General features: G+C 35.1%; 1 protein-coding gene across 1 annotated transcript in view; it reads left to right on the top strand.

The window, feature by feature from the left end:
- The first annotated feature begins 13,542 nt into the window (after positions 1-13,542).
- LOC127799147 (NAD(H) kinase 1-like) overlaps positions 13,543-21,838 on the top strand; it is a 45,882-nt gene continuing 37,586 nt past the window's right edge. Inside the window, exons 1-3 of the mRNA XM_052332899.1 lie at positions 13,543-13,780; positions 15,606-15,753; positions 15,878-15,997. Coding sequence (XP_052188859.1) covers positions 13,754-13,780; positions 15,606-15,753; positions 15,878-15,997 — 295 coding nt within the window. The 5' untranslated portion in view covers positions 13,543-13,753. The remainder of the gene's footprint in view (positions 13,781-15,605; positions 15,754-15,877; positions 15,998-21,838) is intronic.

Raw genomic sequence — 21,838 nt, 5'->3', positions numbered from 1 at the left:
CCAAGGCTGTGGCAAGCATGCGTGGCTGCTAGCGCGCCATGTGGCGCGCGCTGGGAGCCCCTCCCGCCTTAGCCACCAAGTCTTCTTTATTTTTGCTATTTAAGGTAGACATGGCCACGATTCATGAACCGCCGGTTCCAGTTCATGAACCGCCGGTTCCGGTTCAAGAAATCTTTGAACCTGAATCGAACCGCCCAAGGGCGGTTTGGGACGGTTCGGTTCCGGTTCCGGTTCGTGCCGGTTCTGTCAACGGTTTGGACCGGTTCGGTCAACGGTTTGAGCCGGTTCGGTCAACGGTTCCGGTTCCGGTTCAAACCGAATTTTTTTAATTTTTTTTAAATATTGTTGTATTCAATTTTGGATATGGTAACAAGTAATAAATAATTAACAATATAATTGAATAAATTGATAAATAACAAAATGAGAAGATTGAAGAAATTGAAATTGAAATATTAAATGAGAGACAAAATTGAGAGAATAATAGCTTGAGACTTGAGAGAGAGAGAGAGAGAGAGAGAGAGAGAAAGTGTGAAAAATGAGTGGGGGAGGGAGGGGTATATATAGATAGGAATTATAAAATTAAAAAAAAAATAAATAAAATTGGAATTGGACCGTTGGGGGGGTGCTGCACGGGGGGAGGGGGGGTTGTTCCGATTCCCCGGAACCGGAACCGGCGGTTCCGGTTCCCTGGAACCTTGAACCGGAATCGGATCGAATTTCGCCGGTTCAGTCCGGTTCCGGTTCGGCCGGTTCCGGGTCCGATTTCGGCCGGTCCGGTTCCGGTTCGAACCGCCGGTCCGGTTCAATTTTGGCCATGCCTAATTTAAGGCCAATTTTGGCCATTCTGAAGCCATGAAATTGAAGAAAAAATCAGAGGGAGAAGATGGTGCGCAGTCAGCAGTTGGGAAGGAAGAAAATTAAGAGATTTTGGGGATTTATCGGTCTTTAAATTACTCAGGTAAGTGAATAAAATTAGGATAAATATTATATGTTTAAATTATAAGTTTTATACGGTTAGATTATATAGTTTACGCGGTTAGAATTAATTAATTTAGGTCACGGTTGTATTACTTGTTAGGAAACGTTTTACTTCGCATTGGGAGCACAAGAGAGGTTGAAATCAGCCGTTTTCAGGTAAGCTCCTAACCCTCTACTCATATTCTTTATTTCCCGTGAAAGTTTTCGTAGTTTCTCATATGTTATTCCCTCTCTCACCGTGACTCGGTTCCACGCACTAATAATGATAATCCACGTGGTAACCACCATATGACTTATATTTTATTAATGAGTTTATTGTTAATGGTTTGAGTTAAACAGTGATATTATGGTGTCGTTCATTTCGACCGTCACGGAGCCTTGTATCGCTCCGCTTCCCTTAGGAATGACGCCGAACCCATTAGGGGCTAGGTTCTTAGAAAAGTTGATTGTGGTTTAATAGGGTTGTGTTAATAATTTATTATGAATATGGAGATAACTTCCTATGTATGAGAAGAGATGAGAATAAGAATGATATAATGGAGTTTATGGTTTCATGGAGAAAGTTTGTGAAGTGATAAGCTTAAAGTGACAAAGTTTAGTGTTATCGTTATGTGTGTCTTAAGGGTATGGGGTACAAAACCACTGACTATCGACCGTATGTCGTGGCAGTTGATGGCTGGATGTATGAGCGCCAGTCATCGGCTGTTACGATAAGCGCTAGACGGGCCAGAAGAGCTAGTACTGCCAGATTCTCGCCTTGGTTTATGCATATCATGATGTGTGTGCTACATAGAGCTTGGGTTGCATTCACTGTTGGGACATGCTTTGTGTGTGACGGGGTGTGTGAGCATTTGCATGACCCGGTCGGTCCAAGAGCCAACTTGGGTTCCATAGATGAGCCGGTGCATTTAGAGCATATTGCATGTGTGTATTCCTATGTGGGCGTAGCATGGCCTGATGCTTGGTTTATGTGGGTCTTGTCATCACGTTTATGCTACAAAAGCCATTGCATTTCCTATTTGTTGCACTGCATAGTGAGAATGTGCGATTTTAAGTGTTGAGTATGGGTGGTGGACGTGGCCACGGTAAAACTTTAGGGTGAGATCCACGGCGACGTGGTCCACAACGTGGCCGCGGTAAGACCTTAAGGTGAGACCCACAGCGGCGTGGTCCATGATAAGACCTTGGGGTGAGACCCACAGTGACATAAAGATCTTGGGGTGAGACCTACGACAACAATAAGACCTTAGGGTGAGACCCACGGCAACATAAAGATCTTGGGGTGAGACCCACGATAACAGATTATGATGTGAGCGATAGGAATAGATATGTAAAGGAAATGGTATGGAGGTAGCTTATAAAAGACTACTAACAGGTTTGTGTGTTGGACTTGGGTGCCAGTGTGTGTTTTATGTGGGCCCCAATGATCGTGTATGTGAAATTTATTATATGTTTATGCATCAAGAAGTAATGCAGGTATTGGGCATGGCAGACATGACGTTGCATTGGCATGAATTGCATGGAGTGTTATGGGAAGAGTCTTGTATGTACCTTTCAGCCTTTCTTTCTAGAGCTTACTGAGTCTTGCGACTCACGTTTGATTTCCATCATTTCAGGTAAGAGAAACGCCTGAGATAGCAAGTATGTTCAACGGGGTTTGGATCCAGGCTGTCATGTCAAGGTAGCAAGTGCAGAGCTCTCCCGAAACTAGATCCTGGATATCATCGTGCATTTGTTAAAGTTAATGTTTACGTTTTTTAGATTGTTGTATGTTATGTAAGCTTAAGTGGGCCCAAGTGATGAATGGTTTTGTAAAGACGATTATGAGATGTTATAATTAAAGAAAGATTATAATTTAAATAAGAGTTGTGTATGAGGTGTAGTTGTGTTATTGTTCGATATCATTTTAATAATGATCCTCTCACGGATCCTCTATCCGCGGTAGGGGCTCCGGGAGGCGGACCGTTACAAAACACATATCTAAATTTACATTTTCAAATCAATTGACTTATATTTAACTTAAATCCTAAACTTATAATTTTAAGTTAATTGTATCTTTAAATTTTTTATTATTTTAATTAAATTCTTAAATTTACTGTTCTCAACAAATTTCTCAAATATAAAATTAACTCAAAATTGTATAGTTCAGTAATGTAATTAAACTAACAAAAAATTTAAATACCTAAAATAAAAAAACATACAAATTACAAGGACTAAAATATGTGTTTAGTCTCTAAATATAAATATACATACATATATACATATATATATGGTTTAACAAACATAATAATAGAAAAAAATAGTTTATATTTTTAAAATTTTAAAAATAACAATGAAGTTGTCTAATGTGACAAATCTTACTTTATTATAATTTACCTACCCTTATTTAATTCCACTTATTTTTTGTAATTTACAAAAATGCCCTTGTTTTTTTCTCCCTAATACTTCTCCGTTCTCTATTTTTTTTTTTTTTGGACAATGGTGGCGATAGTGAATCCATCCAAAATATTATTTCCTCGCAACATAATAACATGACGGTTCATAAACTTAGAACATTGACTTAATTAATTAAGACAACGAAGTAGCTAATAATGGTAAGTTTCACAAATTATAAAAGGCCAAAAATATATCCCTCAATAAATATTAAGATAGAGCAAAAGGAGTTGGAACATGATTTCTTCTTGTAATTACGTGTTCATACTAAGTCTAGTATACTTGAACAAGAATGCATTATTAGCTACATAACATCTAATTAGTTAAGGATGTTTATTTTAATTATGAGATTGTATAGGTATCCAACAAATTTAGTCACTTAGTGAAGGATGTTAATTTCCATGAATATATGCCAAACTTTGATTGAAAATTTGAGTTAATAAATGAATACTCAATAATGAATATTCGATACTAGCTAGATGATGAATATATATATGTGGGTGAAGGGTTAAATATATATTACCAAACGGGTATGAGCATTAGGAAAGAGATGTCTATATCCAATTTATTGTCATTAATTATGATCTTAGTGTGCCAATGTACGTACACGTTCTTAAAATAATATATCTTATATATAGAGAGAGAGAGTAGAAGTTCCATTGTAACACGCAAATAGCTAGCATATTGAATGTTATAAAATCAAGCATTTAAAAGGTGACATCCATGCCCTGATCTCATTCAATGTATGTACTTTAAATTAAAATTATCATTTGCCCCAATTTTTCTATTGGACCAAGGAGAGAATCCAAGAACACAAGAACAACACAAGGTCCAGCCCCCCTCCCCCAAAAGCAATTATACAATGAATAACACAAGGTAGCCGCCCCCGCCCCCATGGGGAAAGTATACTAATTAAGATAGAACTTGGTTGAGGAAAATTTTGAAGAGGCTACCAGAAAATCGTAGGGAAAAGAACAAACTAGCTAGGGTTAAAAATATAAACATCTAAAACTATAAGAGTACGTAAATAAGAACAAAAAGAAATACAAAGAGGATACAACAAATAGAAAATTCTTAATTAGGCTTCACCACATTGAAGAGGGAGCAAGATTCATTTGAAGCAAATGTAATAACAAATGTAAGCAACCCAAAAGCTTGCATCCCCCAAGCTAGCCTCAAGCCAAGGACGCCCAAAACGGCATCGTTTCATCTTAGGCGGTGATGTCTTCAGCGGTCGCCACGTGGCCTCCCACTAGTCGCTTATTTTGCTTCTGTTTTAAGCCCATTTCGGGCTGATTTTGCGTGCAGAACAGAAAGGAAATTGAGGAAAGAAATGAAGAAGAAGCAGTGCGCGCAAGGGCCAATTTTTGGAGAAAAATTAAAGATTAAACTATGTTTAATCGAGATTTAATTAATCAAATAAGTAAATAAATATATAATAATTATTTTGTATGGTTGAAATTTTATTTTGGGCCTAATTTTGTTAATTTTGGGAGTTATTCTATTTTACAACGTGTATTAATTTAGTGGTGTTCAAGCATGGAAACGCTGTAAATAGCTAAATTCAAACAAGTTCTCCTCTACCCTTGCGATCTCTTTCCATTTGGTGTCTTCCCTTAATTTGGTTCGATTTTGCGTATAAATTATATGAATTAAGAATGTTTTTGGGCATGATTTAATTTAAAATAAATATGGGATTTATTGGGATTTTATTTACGGTGTGCCTACGTGGGATTTTAGACGGCTAGATTTAATTAATGCGAGCCACGGGTTTTATTTAATCTCTATTAAACGTTTTACTTCGTAGCGAGAGTGCAAGAAATATAAGAAACCACCGTGTAAAGGCAAGCTCGTAACCCTCTCCTCGTGTTCTTTAATTCCCGTGAAAGACCCCGTGATTTCTCATATTTTATCATTTCTCTTACTCTAATTCGGCGTCTGGCATTATTTATTAAGGATTATTCATTGTTTAATTTAAATTAAATCCGAAACTTCTAGAGTTTTATTTGTTGTGAACCTACGGGGGTTTGTACCGCCCCCACTTCATTTGGGAATGATGCTGACCCAGCTTGGGGACTAGGTTTCTAGACGTGCGGGTTTATTTACAGTTTTTCTCGGATTTATTTATGGTTCGGTTAGAGCTATCGAGCAATAGAGCAGGGGTTGATTGTTGGTGATGTTGGGGTAAACTATTGTACGGCCCTGAAGTGGACCGTCGGGTGGACACTCCTAGTCACTGGCCGTTGACCGGTGCCGAGCACTGCTGACTAGCTCTACCAGTATGTGATTTATTGCACGTTTAGATTTATTATATTACTGTTCATGATTTGATATGCATATGGGCGCGGGTTGCATGTTGGGGTATTCATTTTTTGAGTATGCTTCGACACGGACAATCTAGTTTGATTAGGTTGCATTTGACACGGGCATATGCATCGCGTGTGGTTTATTATGTGGGCGGAGCATAGCCTGATACCTGGATGTATGGGCGCCGGTGTGTCACGTTGATGCTCACTATGCCATTGCATTATTATGTGCATTGCATGGTTACCAGTAGTTATTAGTTCTCGGACGGGAGTATCGTTCCGAGGGAGCCTCTGGCTCGGGTGTTAAGAGTACCGACATGGACGGGTGTCGGGAGTACCGACACGGACATACGGGTGGAGGGAGCACCAACCCGGGATGGCGCACGCAGGAATGCTGGAGGTATTTGTTACAATCCAGGGCAGCGACAGGTTGGTATGGAACTTGGGTGCCAGGTGTCATATGTGGCCCCAAGGACCGGTATGTATTTTTATTATGCTATGCTATTGTGTTGTAGCGTCTCATGGCTTGTGTGTGCTTGGGGGTTTATTTTGGGGAGAGATTTCGGGTTTTGTGTAGCCTTCACCCTTTCTTTTCTTATGCTTGCTAAGTCTCTCGACTTATCTTGTTTTTCCATCATTCCAGGTAATCGCAGCGTGGGTTATGGGCAAGAGAGTCAGCTTCTAGCGGCAGAGTCGGTATGGTGTACAGGGAGTCCCGTTGTAACAGTCCGCCTTCTCGGGCATGTTATGCCTTAGGAAATCTGGTCTATATATATATATTTGTTATTACATTATCCCGAAATTCCCTAAGACCGTATCTAGTGCTAGACGAGATATCTACACTAGAAAATAAATACAAACGGAAGCTGAATCGAACCTGCTCATAGCAATGCATATAATAATAACTGAACATGGCATTTATTACAAAGTTAACATATAAGCGTTTGACGATAATACAATGTACACAATTCTTAAACTATCCATATTACAATATAACATGGTACATTTACTCGCATCTTGACGTCTCGTGTCACTACTCATCACCAATCTCGGAATCATCTCTGCAAGTCCCAACTGGAACGTTGAATGTTCCAGGGGCGAACCCATGTTAGATGATGAACCATCTAAGTAAGGGTACATAATGCCATGTCATGAGTGTATGCAATGTTTTTCATCGTAGGTGTCAACTGCACCCCTTATGCTACCTACCATTTTTGCGGCCACCTCTTTCGAAGCCGGGGTGTATGGGCGCAGTCTTGGTAAGGCAACGGTGCTAGTTCGTACTTCCTACGGCCTCATATGCGTGTGATCAACAGTATCAACGTGTATTTATGCATTTCATAATCATGTCATTGATGCAGTCTACGTGTTGATTTCACATCATAGCATGCCAATATGATAAAAGCATTCTCGAAATTAACATTTATAACTGTACTAAGTTCAAAGCGGTATATTTACAATTAAGTTACCTCGAAAGACGTGTCAGTCTCGAAAATCGTGTCGAGCAGCTACTTCTCGCCCTCAAAGACTCCTAGACATTAAACTTATTTTTTTAGCATATCATTTTACTATTTTTTTTTTCATAATTTCCATAATTTCTCTTTATTTCTAAATCTTATTTCTTCAAGAATTGCATAAAAATTATCTAGTATTTCATAAAATCTAATTTATCTTCACTAATATCCCTTATATAATATTTCTATCATTATGGAATTTTCATGGAATTTTTCAACTTAAATTCCTATTTTTCCCTTATTTCCTAATAGCTAAATATATAACTATTACATAATAATTATCTAATCTTTCATTTTATTCAATTTCTCTTCACTAATATTTCTTAAATAATACTTCTAACATTTTGAAATTTCTTTGGAATTTTTCTGAATTAAAATCTTATTTTTCTTTATTTTCATAATAAAAAAATCTACTTAAATAATTAATAAATTTAGCATTTCCAGAAAATTCTTCACAAAATAAATCATAAACAACATTCCAGATTTAATAAATTTTTTGCAAAATTTTATCTCTTTTATTTTTTATTTTTCTTTTCTTTTCTTTTATTATTATTTCTTCTGGCAGGCGCATGTGGGCCACGCGCCTTCGCCTCACTTGTGGGCGCGTGCGCCCACGCGCTTGACCCCCCTCCCTCACGATCGTCTTCTCCGGCGGCCCTCCTCGCTGCCGGCCGACGATCCGACCTTGAATCTTAATTTTTCTCCTCCTATCCTCTAGATCTTGCTATTACGAACATAATGGAGCAACAATTAATAAAAAAAATGAGATCGAACTTACCTCGAATCGGCCGAATACCCCTCGGCTCCAGCGAGTAGCGCGTTTCCGGCGAAACTTCGATTGGCCTTCTCCTCTGCTCCGTTGGTCACCAAACTTAACAGAAACGTTGCCCACGAGACGAAGATCAAAACCCTACTCCCAAAACCTCTCAACACTGCCCCAATCGACTACTATTAGAAGACAACTTTCGGATGAAATGGGGTTGTCCAGGTGCGGCTATTTATAGCCCAAATCCGACGCAACTCGTCCTATCATGGACGATCATGCGTCCTAGAGGCCACTCCGACATCACTTCGGCCATTTAATGACCCTCCTACCCTGAGATCCGATCGCAGGCGCGACCATGCTTTGGCCGCGCGCTGCTCTGCAAAATCCGGATTTTCTGGATTTTTTTTTATATATATATATACATACATATATTACATATATACATACATACTAAATTATATACATACATGTATAGCTATATATGTACATACATATATACTAAATTATATACATACATGCTTTATACATATATACTTAAATATATATACATACAAAATCCCATGTAACCACTAAATAATTATTTATCTTAACATTCTATAATTTCTTTAGGGTCAGATGCTTATTTTATTTCTGGTATCATCCTATCTTAATTAAATAATTTAATTACATATCATATAACACAATTTAATTAAGTCAATATACTATTTATTTATAATGACTTAGGGTATTACACCCGTCAATCCCTGTTAACTCTGATGGTTGAGTAAGGTTTATTCTATCATTTTTACTGTGCCAGGTCCTTTTTCGAGTCTCGTGTATATTGGCACATGAGTCTGTGTTTATTTATTTCTCATGTGACCGCTGTGTTAGCAGGGTACCCATAGTGCATGCATGTGTTTTGCTTTGATTCCGCTGTCCTTATTTTCATATATGCATGGCAGGGTGGTTTCTGTTTTATGTTCATTCTTTTTCTCCTCCCATAAACACTCTCGTTCGAATAGTCCGGGTGATTAGGGATATCTGGACAGGGGTGCTTACAGAAGTAAACCAAGAAGATCCTCAATGGTCCAAATGGGGCTTGAGGTTACATTATTCTCATGATCAATTTGGAGGTGGCAAGTGATCACAAATCAGCGACAAGATCCCTTAATCTCATGGACAATTCTTTAATTTTAGTTGTTTTATAGATAAGCAAGAAAACAGGTCAGGAAAAAAAAGAAAAAGAAAAAGGCATTGAATTGTCAAAAACTAAAGAAGGGAGGTAAGGGTGAGACCATGGGGGAAGAAGGATTAACTACCTTAAAACCAATACCAAAGAAGGATTGACTAATAAGAGGACTGACAGTGTGAAAGCTCTAATTTTTAGAAAAAATAATGATATTCATCTTTAGTAGAGATGAACAACAATTCATGTGGTAATCATATGACAGTGTTCGATTAATATTATAATAAAATTTGTTGAGTGTTCTTTCATCTTTTTCAATCAAACACTATTATGTGATTGTCATATGAATTGTTGTTCATCTCTACCTGAGATGAATAGCATTACTCCCTTAGAAAATCTTTGGCTTCGTTGTTTGTTTGGAGAAAATAGAATTTTCTTAAAATTTGTTTTCTGTTGTTTAGTTGTAACCTAATTTTTTTGTTGAAAAACCATTTCTATTAATTGGCTAGTACTTAGAAAATTTTAATATTTTTTGTTTCTTATCATCAAATCTATTGTAATGATCTGGTAAAAGGTTAAGACATATTATCGATGTTTATATAATTAGTGATCGAAATGCTTATTTTGTTATTGTTATATGAATGAATGTACCCGATATTAAGAAACAACGTAATTTAAATTATTATGATGTGGTATAAGTGGAGAAATTATACTAATAGTCTATACTAGAATGTTGTATCTATTATTATTAAATTAGAAGTATTAGAAACATTTGTATGTATTCTTATTGAGACCATATATTATATTATATTATTATATAGGAAAAGACAAATGTTATATATTGTATATTAGGATATATTAAGTCTCATAAAAAATATTATATTTTATATTAGATTATGTAAGTATATTATATACTATATTAGCAAGGTAATGGAATTGGAAGCTAGTGGAAAGGGCAAAAGGGGGCTGCCCAGATGCAAGGTGCACTTGCATATATATATATATGTATTATATAATTTGAAAAAATATTATATATTAAAGCATTATTAAATTGTATAGGTGAGCGGTAATGTGAAGGAAATATATGTATGTATATTATTAGAAAAGATAAGAAAGTTCTGGAATCGAGTGGTAGGGTTGGAAATTGAGGGCAAGGGGCAGGGAGCTGCAGGTGCATCATTGCACCACGGATGGAGGTTGACTTATGGGGTCAGGGCCGGCTCTGAGACCTCATGCTCCTAAGCGAAATTTTATATAAATATTTTATATTTAAAAATAAAATTATACATAATAAATATGATAAAAAAATTTACTATATAAAAACATTCAAAATTACCCTAACTATCCTATGCACAGTCCATTGCCACTGCCATATTTTGAAATTATGAAACCTTCAAAACATTCAGCTCACTGGCCTATGCGCAGAGATCTTCAAAACATTCAGCTCATTGTCATGAGATCTTATGTTTTTTTTACTATATACAAATATTTAAAATTTTGTATGGAACTTTCAATACATTCAGCTCACTGTCCTATGCACAATCCACTGCCATATATGCATTAAATGTCATTTTCTCTCATCTATTGCTTGCTGATTTTATCTATTATTTAAATTTAAATTTAAATTTAGCTGTTGAATGCAAAAAGGCCCCTAACTATTCTGTTGGATTTGAAATGGGAGGAGAAGGCCCTAGGCGATTGCCTAGACAGCCTATGCCCAGGGCCGACACTGTATAGGGTATAATACATATATATATATATATATAGATTAGTGTGTATATTAATATGGGTAAAAATATAACAAAAATGTGGGGAAAAAAAAAAGCTGTTGTATATATTGGGCCTGTTTATTGTAACTTAAAAATTGTAAATTTTAGTTTTTATTTTACAAAAAGTGAGAATGTAGTGTTTGTTTTAATTTGTAAAATTCTAGTTTATAGTTTCTACTAACTTTTAGAATGGGTAGAAACTGGCTCTTAGAAAGGGTAGAACTATAATCTGAGAAGTTAGAAACTATAATTTCTCTAATTAAGCTGCAACAAACGGGGCCATTATCCACTAGTATGGCGATGCCATTTGACCGTTTATAATTGTTAGTTTAGCTTATAAGTTAGCAAACTTTTTTTTTATATGTTTGGATATGTTATTAGCGTAAAATTCATATAGCTTAAACACAGATTCAATAGTCTTTTCTGAAAGTTATCAGCCACCCGCTTTTGCAGAAAAGTTCTTTGGAGTTTTTAGAATTGACCAATTGAATTACCATTTCACCCTCCAACAATACTAGACCGTCTGGGCCTAATCTCAACCCTCTTCTTAGGCTCAGTCTCGGCCTTACCTCTGTGGACTGTCCGGGCCCAATCTCAGCCATTTCCTTAGGCCCAATCTTAGTCTTCTCATTGTGCCCAATCTTGGCCCTCTTCTTGGGCCCAATTTTGGTCCTCCATTTGGGCCCAACATCAGCTTAGCGCCAGCCTGCCATGACATCATTGCAATCCCTACTATGTATCTGCGTGACCATCTCAGATCCCATCCTCATTAATGGTGGATCTCATCCATATTAATGAGGGTTCCATCATCACCATGCTACCACCTGTGAACTTTTACTAGCGCCGGATAGTCAGTTCCATCACCTGCAAATGCACGACGCATACATGCAGGAGGACGTTTCATTCTCTTATATCAGCCAGCTCTTCTCAGATCCAAGGAATGTTCTGACTTCTGACCTACTGATACACTGTCATTTCCTTGTTCTCTTACTCACTTGAGCATCAGAGTGCTTAGGTGCCAGCCGCCCCTCGGACGGACTCGTCACTGAAGCCCGTTCCTTGCCATTGCGATTCCGCCTCCGATCGTTTTCTTTTGATCAGGAGAGAACAAATACCAAAATTTACACCTCTCGCGACCAATCTTTTTTTTCAACCTCCCCCATCTTCTTCAACCTCTGCCTCCTTCTTTCTTTTTCAGCTCTTCCAGCCGCCACCGTCGGCCATCGTCGTCGCCTTTACCCGTCGGCAATCGCCCCTATCGGCAACATCAGTCGTTGTCTCCCCCATCGCTGCTCCTATTGTCTCTGTCGTCGCAAGCTGTTCGTTGCCTCGATCTGTTTCAAGTTCACAAAGGAGCGGAGCATTTTATCAATTGCTTTTTCGTTGATTCGAAAATATTTTCTATTGACTTTTTTATTTTCCTAATCCCAAACTTAGAAAAGTAGAAACAATATTTTTTCCCAAATAAACAAAGTCTTAAAAAAAGAAATATGATAGCCTTCTATCATTTGCCTTTAAAACATAGAACTATATCATCAAATTTGAAAGTTGAATAATTTTCTTGACTATGTCATACATGATGAGTATGGTTGCAATCACATAAGATATGACTAGAAAGTTATTTTAAGATGGTATCTATACCATTTTCTTAATAGCAAGTTATCTTTTGTTATTTTTGATAAATTATGAGTGTTTATCTTTTTGTCAACTATCAAAAGTGGCGAATGTAATTTATCCTAAAATTGTATTTGAATAAAGAGATTTTAAATGATACCATTCAAAAGATTCCTAATTTGTTTACATTTCAAAGTATCCTACTTAATTTTTTGGGTCTAAATCTACTCTCTAGATAAGGGTGTATTTGGAACAATAAAAATTTATCTAAACAATGAATTTAAAATTTTAAATAGTAAGGTCACACTATTCGAAAGCATTTTTAGGGGATTTTAAATTGTGTTATTTTAATTTTTTTTTATTTTGAATTCAATTCTCTTCTAAATTTAGACTCAAATTCAAATATTTTAAATCTCAACAATTATATATAAGAAAAAAAATAAATTTACTTTTAAAATAAATTATATACACATCCCTATAATTTGACACATTTTCAAAAACATCCCTTGTACTTTAAAATTAGCCTTGTATGTTCCCGTGGTTTCAATTGTTTTCGTGCAAATCCCCTCAGTTTGTTTTAACAATTGACATTGTCAATTTTGATTCAAAATTTTACTTTTAATATCTTTAATTAAATTATATAAAACTAAAAATAAAATTAAAAAAAAAGAAAAAAAAAGTCAAAAGAAAAAAAAAAAAAACATGCCTCTTTTCATTTTTTATTAACCAAAACACATTTATTTCTTATTAGAATAGAATCAATCGTTAAAGAAGATCGAGTCAAAATAAACCTATATAGATTTTAAGATTATCTAATCAAACCCATATAGATTCGATTTAGATGGGCGTCGCTTGATTTTTATTTTAATTAGTAAGTTTTGATTTTGATTTTAATATCTTGTAATTAAAAATATTAAAAATAAAACTACAATTTATCCTTAAAATAAGAAGGTAAGGAGGCTAGTGGACGCATAAAACAAAATCACTTGGGTCTGGAGAGTGGATTAGACATGGCACGCGTCCATGTTTGACCAGAAGTTCCACCAAACCAGACCGCAGGAATTGACCAAATCCCACGTTTCTGTTCAGAAATTGACACGTCTCGATCGAGGACTAGGAATCGACCAAATCCACTGTTTCATTTATTTCATTTCTGTCATTTGGTCCCAGTGGGGATTCTGATCGGGATCTCTGTCTCAAACAGAGCCATGGCTCCTGGCAAACTCGATTCTAATGTATGCAACTTCCACTTTCATTTATGGGTTTGTTATTAGGAGTTGAATGGGTTGATGAAAAACCGAATTGTTCAGTGATTAGGTGGTTTTGATTACTGGGCTGTGATTATGTGTTCCATTCCCTTGCCCAGATAGTTGTTGCCCTTTGTATGTCTTGGATTTCTTTTGAATTTGTGGATTTTAGTCCTTTGTTGAATGGCTATTATATGTTTCCTTGTTTTTCTTTTTGGGTTGTCAAATTAATTGTTTCAGTTTAGAGTATGGTTTTGATTAAACAGACTTCTACAGGTTAGAACTTTCTTGTTGGTCACTTATTCCTGAAGTTTTAATTGATTGCGTAGTAATGCAACATTCCACATTTGTGAGAAAATTTGGAGAACTCATTTCTCGAGTTCATGAAAGAGTTATAGTGTTCTGAACGTTGCGGATTATGCTAAAATAAGGAGGTTTGTTGCCAATTTCTTGGGTTGAAAGCCAAGGTAGATTTATGTAAAACTTTGGTACTGTAGCCGTGCATAGTCTTAACCATGAGATTAGGAGATTGTTAATGAAATATGGAATGAAGAGAGCTTGTTAGATATCCCAGCCGAAAAAGGAAAAAAAAAAAAAAAGAAAACATTTTAGTTGATTATTGATGGAAACAAAGAAACTAGTATTGTCCGTGTTGGAAAAATGCCTTTTCTTCTAGTTTTAATTCCAAAATTTTAAAAAATCTAGAAATTTCTAGCTTTAAGTTGTAGGATGAATGTCTACCAAATTTAAGAGTTGTCAAAGAAACCATTTTGAATCCAATATCTTGTTCATATTCTGAAAGGAATTAGAGTTTAACTTTGTATATTTCTGCTTTATTTGTTGCTAAACGGGCAGATGGTAGAACATGGATGAAAGGAAGAGGGTTTGCGTGTAATTAGAAATTTAGAAAACGTTATGTCTCGGTGTCCAAATTGTTAACTTTAGGATATTAGGATATGTATCTTAGCATTGAACGCCTTTACTTGAACATGAACCTAAATGCATTTTGTATAATATTTCAACATGTAACTTCAAATTAAATTTCATTTTAAAGAAAAAAAGCTATCTCTATCTCCCATCGATGTGAGAGTTAATCTTCTTTCTCTATCATTACTAAAAAATGCGAGCCTTTTCTCTTTCAAACATTAGTAAGAATTGGAAGAACAAAATTCCTAACTTATGAATTGAATTGAACACATATCCCAGCATCGTATCTGGTGGACAGGGGTACACAAGGGGGTGTAGAAAAGTTAAATTGAAAGAAGAGTCAATTGTCTCCAGTGATCTAAATGGATTGTGTTCCTCTCAGCTGTGACTGTGCCTTAGATTGAATATTGTATTATTTAGAAAAAACATTTTTGAAGACCTTTTGAAATGTTTGACTTTTGGCTTGCAAATCAATATTTTGATCTTTTGGGACTCTGAAAAGTTCACCCCCCCCCCCCCCCAACAATATCCTTTTAATAAATTTCTGATATAATATTTAATCTCCACCCAGTCTCTTTCTCATGCCAACTTCTTGCAGTGAATATATGAGTATATAATATTTGGTTTTGTTGTCGCATATGGAATGCATGTATTGTGAGAACAATTATCACCCAAGATATCAAATGGCATGCTTTACACTCACATCTGATGTGCCTAGGATTTTTTTTTTTTGTTTTCGAACACTAATTATTTATATTGTCAAGAAGTTGTGGTTTTCCACTTCCTTAAAATAGTATGAATGACAAGGCTCTGGTTCTTGTTTCTTGCCTCACAATTTTGCATGCTTGTGCCTGGTAAGGCCTAAGATATTGTTTGTTGGAAACAGGGAAATGCAAGAGTCTCCCAGCAGGAGAATGGTTTTGCTAATGCAATATCAATCTTAAATTCTGAGAAAGCTGTGCAGGAAATTATTCAGCAACCTCTTGTTCAGGGCATTGAGGATCACCTTATAGACTTCTCGGAGGCTATTAGAAGTATAGTTATTTTCTGAATCCTCTTAACTTTCACTCTCTTTATGCAATATTTGTTACATCTTTGAATCTTGTCTTGGAATTTTTCTTTATATGGTATTGTTATTTTTCCCCAATTCTTGTTTAGCTGTTGCAAAAGCACTGAGACAAGCTGCGGAAGGGAAGGCATCTGCACAAGCAGAGGCAGCTGAGTGGAAACGTAAATATGAACAGGAAAGGGCACAAAATCTTCATTTGGATTACAAAGGTTCTGATTATCAAAGAACATGTATTAATTAACATTTTTTTGTTCATTTAATAGTCCTATGAATTTTTTGATGGCATTAACCTTTTGTATGGGACTTAAACTTGGTTCATCTATGTGATATCCTAACTGCTCAGAGTTATGGACACGAACTATTTCCAGTCATTCAGGTCTGGTAGTCGAAATGATACATGTATCTGTAATTGAGTAGATGGCATATGCCATCTCAGGCTGAGGTTCTCCTGAGATCTTACTGTTGGATGTTCTTGAGACACTTGTCTTTTCCCTCATTTGATTTGTCAGGTTAATGTGCTCCCTCACCCTTGGCACCTTTATTTATAACTCTGGTGAGGGCTTCTCATCTATGATTAGGTAGCCCTCATAGTGTATGCATCTGCACACACTTGTGCCAAACTCTGAATTTTCCCCAGGCTAGAGAGATAAACCAGGGGCTCCTGCTTCCCAGCATGTTATTGCTGCTGATGTAATCTTCTTTATTGGGGTCCATTTATTGTTGTTAAATGGTTCTCATATGCATTCCTTTGACAACCTTGCCTTTATTTTTTGTTTGACATTTCTTTTCTACTTACAACAGATAAACGTAAAATAAATGGTTCTGCCACAGGGCTACAATGGCATGGTTTGTTTCTTACTCCAGTAATGTCTAGACTTAAATGTGCTCGAGTTCAGTAATCTCAACTTCAAGACCAAATGGTTCCTCTGAATTACAATGGTTCAACTATTATTATTATTAGTTTCGATCCAAAGAGTGGCTGAATCTCACAGAAATCATGTCAAGTTCTCAAACACTCCCAACATCTTCATTTAATATTATTCATTTCGTAGATTCCAAATTATAGAACATAATGGATTATAGCCATACATCATAAAATTTCACCCACCTATTTGATAGTAGTTGTCTTTCAAACAGATTTTTTGAACTGTTTGTTTGCCCGATTCATCTTTATATTTATATTTTTTATTTTTTGGTTTTCAAAACTATTGCCAAAGCATATTTTTAAAAACAATTCCAGAATTGATCCCAGATGATTAGCAATTTTGTTGTAAGAAGATTAGTATCCCTTTTGTTGGTTTGGATCATTTCCTAGAGCAAATTGCTACTTATTTTGATGCATTTATGAAGTTCTCTAGCCTTCTTGAAAGTACCTGATACCTTATTGAATTCCCACCTAAATCCTTCGAGTTCTTGATGTGTTTTTGAAGAAATATTTTGATCCTTATGAACCTTTTGAATTCTTGGATGAGTTCTAAATTGGATTGACTTAGGGACTTAAAGATCTTCACTCTCAATATCTATGCACAAAGATTTTTAGGATAGTGAGATCCTCTTTTCTTTCTCCATAATTTGGAAAACCCAAAATAACTATGGACTGAATCCTTCCTATTGCTAGTTATCCTTGCTTATATATATAATATTCAAATCCAATCCCTTATAGGCATGGACTAGTCCAAGCTAGTGTTTTCAAGTGCAAGAATGGGACGTCTAGGCTCCCCAAATCCAAGCCACTCATTAATTATTTCTATTTGCTCATCAAGCTCTGATGAATGAGAGAATTAGTAAACTTTTAATCAACTCTACTGAAAACATTTGGTAACTCCACTTTGGAGTGAAAATTACAACAAGACCTTTTCTTACTGTTTATTGGAAAACCAAGTCCCCTCATACTATTACTCATATTAAACCTATCACTCTTATTTATTTATATCTTCATCTATTTGTAAACAATCCATTAACAATAACCACTACTAAAATTTATTTTTTAAACAGTTTGAGTTTGATATATATATATATATATACATATAGATATGGTAATGCTAACCATTGCCCAAGCATTAGATGCACTTATTTTTCATACAATGCATACTTATTATCCCTTGTTTTTAGGCTGACATGTTTTATTGCTTGGTTTTATTATAATAAATGCATTTCTTTTAGCAAACACCAATAAGAAATTTATAGACCTAAAAACAAGGTATAATAAATATGCATTATCTTAAAAAAAGTGAATTTAATCCTTCTTGACCATTGCCCTAACGGCAATAGTTAGCATTACCCATATAAATACATTCATTTAGTAAACTTTTTAGCAAGTCATTCTATGTTGTAGTAACTATCAAAATGGATTGCACAAGTGTGACAACCATATTCAGATTGGTAATTCCAATGTCCCTAAGAGCGTGCCCAACTCTTTCAGATGTTAAAATGTATAGAAGGATGGTGACTCATCCTTAAATGAATTTGTACACCATTAAGACTTGTCCCTTGATTTCTAAGAATCTAGACATGTTTTAGAATTAAAATGGTTATTAGAACTAGTGGTTGATCTAGCAAATGTAGTTGGCAATCATCTTTCTAAATGTAGATTGTGTAATCCTTGTAAACCAATGAACTAATCTGGAATTCACCAGTCTGGAATTCACCACTATGGCTGGGATAATTCACCTCATCAATTTGGAAATTACATGTGTTTCATTTAACAATGTGAATTGTCAAAGTTTCACTTAACACTATGGGTAGCTTTACAAATGCAAGTAACGGAAAAGATGTTCTTCTCATGTATATGCATGATCTTGCTAAAATACAACCTGCAAGACTGAGTGAATCTCATATTCAAGGAACAATTTTTTTTTTTTTGCTTCCATTGAAATGGATGAAAATTTTCCACTTTCTAAGAAAATTACATGGAACTTCATTGGAAAATTGAAATGAACTTCCAAAGAGAATGATACAAAGCTTTACCGGAAAACTGAAATGCCAATTTTTTATTGAAACATAAAAAAACACACAGAAACTCACCAAGACAATAGGAAACTCTTGAAACAGTTCCTTGTTTCAACAATATGAGTAGTATCTAACAACAATAATTTTTATCTATCTTTTCAATAATAAGAATCATTCTAATCTATCTATCTTTTCAAAAACTGTAATATGCATATAGGAAGTTTGAGGAAATGTAAAGGTAGAGTAGATATATAAAATGGATGGAGATAAATTTTGCAGCATTTTCTATCTTTCATTTTTATTTCATTCATTATTAAGGCATAATACTTACAACTGAAGATTTTTTTTTTTTGTGACTACTATTTTATGACTAACCAAGAACAACTTTTAACTACAATTTTTTGTGTTTATTGCATGTTATTGAAGCTTGTTCTTAATGTTTAGGAAAGAATTAACCATCTATTACTAAGAGCCTCCCACACATTGGGAATGTTGCAATAGTTGTTGACAATTTACACCATAATTATTATTGTCTTTCTAAACTTTTTTAGTTCAAAACTTATTTATGTTTGAAATTGCAAGTACTTTTGGTTTTTGTAATATAATTTATTTGACGTTTATTTAATGTGTTTTGAATTGGCTTCTGAAAATATTTATTTGCAAGTCTTATTTATTTAAGAGAATGTATATGCCTTAGAACACATTCAATTTGCTGAGGTTGTATACACATTTTCATAAACTTCGGCTTCTGTTTCCAAACATTTTCACACCTTCTCAATTCATTTACTACAAGTTTTTCTGCTTTATTTATAAAACCCTTTCCTTTCCCTCGCGAGTGAAAATTTTCTTGGTTAGTTTTCAGTTGGTTTGATGTTTTTCTTTGTAGCATGTGGAAACCTGGACCATTGTTTTCTTTTGGAGAACTAGCTAATCATATTTGGGCTCAATATATCTGATTGTGGGAATTCAAATACCAGGCCATGAGATTTGTGCAATGTTTCATAATTGTGGGCTTAAGCTTCTTCAGATATATAGGATTATCTTTCTGATCTCTGTTTGTCGGGATGTTTGAAGGAGAAAAATGCGCAAGCACCTGAAGGTACTTGCTCAAACTTACAATTGGCAGTCATTTTTAACAATCCTACAAGGGAATTTTGCAATTCTTTCTACAAACCCACCCAAGTTACTTTTAGCTCTGTTTAGAACTTCTTATATCTGGAGATCTGAGTGGGTTACCAAAGCATTGTAATGGGATAGACTATCTTCAACTTTATAAAAATGGGCTGTGGTAGTGCAGATATGTTTATGGTGGATGAATAGGTAGTGAATTTCCTATATAAGTTTTCCAAGAAATTTTATTCAGATTGTACAGATGAATTATCAGAGGGTTTCATGGGGATTAAGAAAAATCTTTGAAGAATTTGAAAACTGTTCTTAGATTTTCCCATGAGTGGTTTTTTCATAGTGGAAGTTATTGTAAGGTGTTAGTCTTTTTTCAATTTTTTGGCTTCTCGTCAACATTCTGGGGGATTATGGCAACAAGAAGTCAATTAGTTTGTTGATTGTCTTTCCTAATCACATATCAAGAGAAGCTCAAAGGTTGAGTCACCTTATGAACTGATTTTTCTACAGTTTTAGGGAAGGAGGATAATTTACTTGATGTGTCTATATTGCTGCATCTTCATTTTGTTTGTTTATTTACTTATTTATTTTTGTTTTCAAAGACTTAAAACAAGTTTCAACTCTCCTTATCTTGTTTAATATTCTTCCAGAGTTGGCTTTTGTTTCCCCTTGTACTTTATATCACTAAATTGTGAGAAGTGTCTTGAAAATAGCTTGTTGTGGTTGGTTTACTAAAAGAAACCATTCTATTATTTTTTCCCCAGTTCTTTTAGACCATAACTCAAAACTACCATTTATTAAATTCTTCATGGCTTTATTTTGTTGTTTTTAATATACATTTGGTCATGATTTTGTTTATGTTGAATTGTTAACCACCATCTGATTTAAAAGCTTAAATTGTTAGATAGAGGGTTAATTTTATCTTTTATATTATCATTTTTACTTTCGACACGACCTCTCACATGTGGCCAGATTTCATTACATAACTGGTCTAAATACGTGCAGTAATTTAAATATTGGGTCAGTAATGAGGTTTGAACTCATGACCTTTGCTTGCTTTGATTTCATGTTGAATTGTTAATCACCATTTAATCTAAAAGTCTAAGCTGCGAGGTGGAGGGTTAACTTTATCTTTTTTTAATATCATTTTTACTTTCAACAGTTCACAAATATTAGAAGTTCTTTTCCCTATGAAATTCAATTTTTTTCTTTTTGCCTCTCTTCCTTTTTCACATAAATCTAAATGTGTCAATATGGTTAGGTCAAGCCCTGTTTAGGTACAACCCGCATGTTTTTGGGTCTACCTTCTATTAAGAAAATTGATGCGGTCACCAATCAAGACTCGGCCCAAGGCCAACCCAACCAAACCGGAACAGTATCACCAAAATAGTAGTGCCATAATGTTATTTTAATACTTCTTAGGTTTTAGAATTCTACTTGATTTAGGATTCTACTTTATATTTCTACTTGATTTAGGATTCTATTTCATGTTTCTACTTGATTTAGAATTCTACTTCATGTTTGATTAGGATTTTATTTTTATTAGGATTCTAGTTAACTTTTATTTATGATTTATTTCTATTATGATTCTAGTTGGATTTTGTTTTCCAAATATTAGATGGATTTGGATTAGCTAAATACTATAAATATGCCTAGGATTTAGAGTTTGTAATCAACTTTTAATCAATCAAATTTCAGCAACTTATTTGGGTTTTCTTAGCAAAACAGTCTTGTTTTTGCGTCTTCTTGAAAGCCAAGCTTCGGCCATTGAACTTTTCTCTTTCAAGGGTTTATTTTGGTGTGTTTTTTCACACACGCGCTACACACTGCGTCAGGTGGTATCAGAGCGGTTAATCAACCAATTCAATGGCCAATCTTGAAGGTAATGGTAGCAACCAACCTCGTGACGGTGATCAGGGGTTGTCCGCAGTTTGGAGAGCAATCGAAGAACAGCGGGAAGTAACTCGTACTATCCAACA

The sequence above is a fragment of the Diospyros lotus genome, chromosome 1, assembly GCF_014633365.1.
Source record: "Diospyros lotus cultivar Yz01 chromosome 1, ASM1463336v1, whole genome shotgun sequence".
NCBI classification, from domain to species: Eukaryota; Viridiplantae; Streptophyta; class Magnoliopsida; order Ericales; family Ebenaceae; genus Diospyros; species Diospyros lotus.
This window is presented reverse-complemented; position numbering and strand designations above follow the sequence as displayed.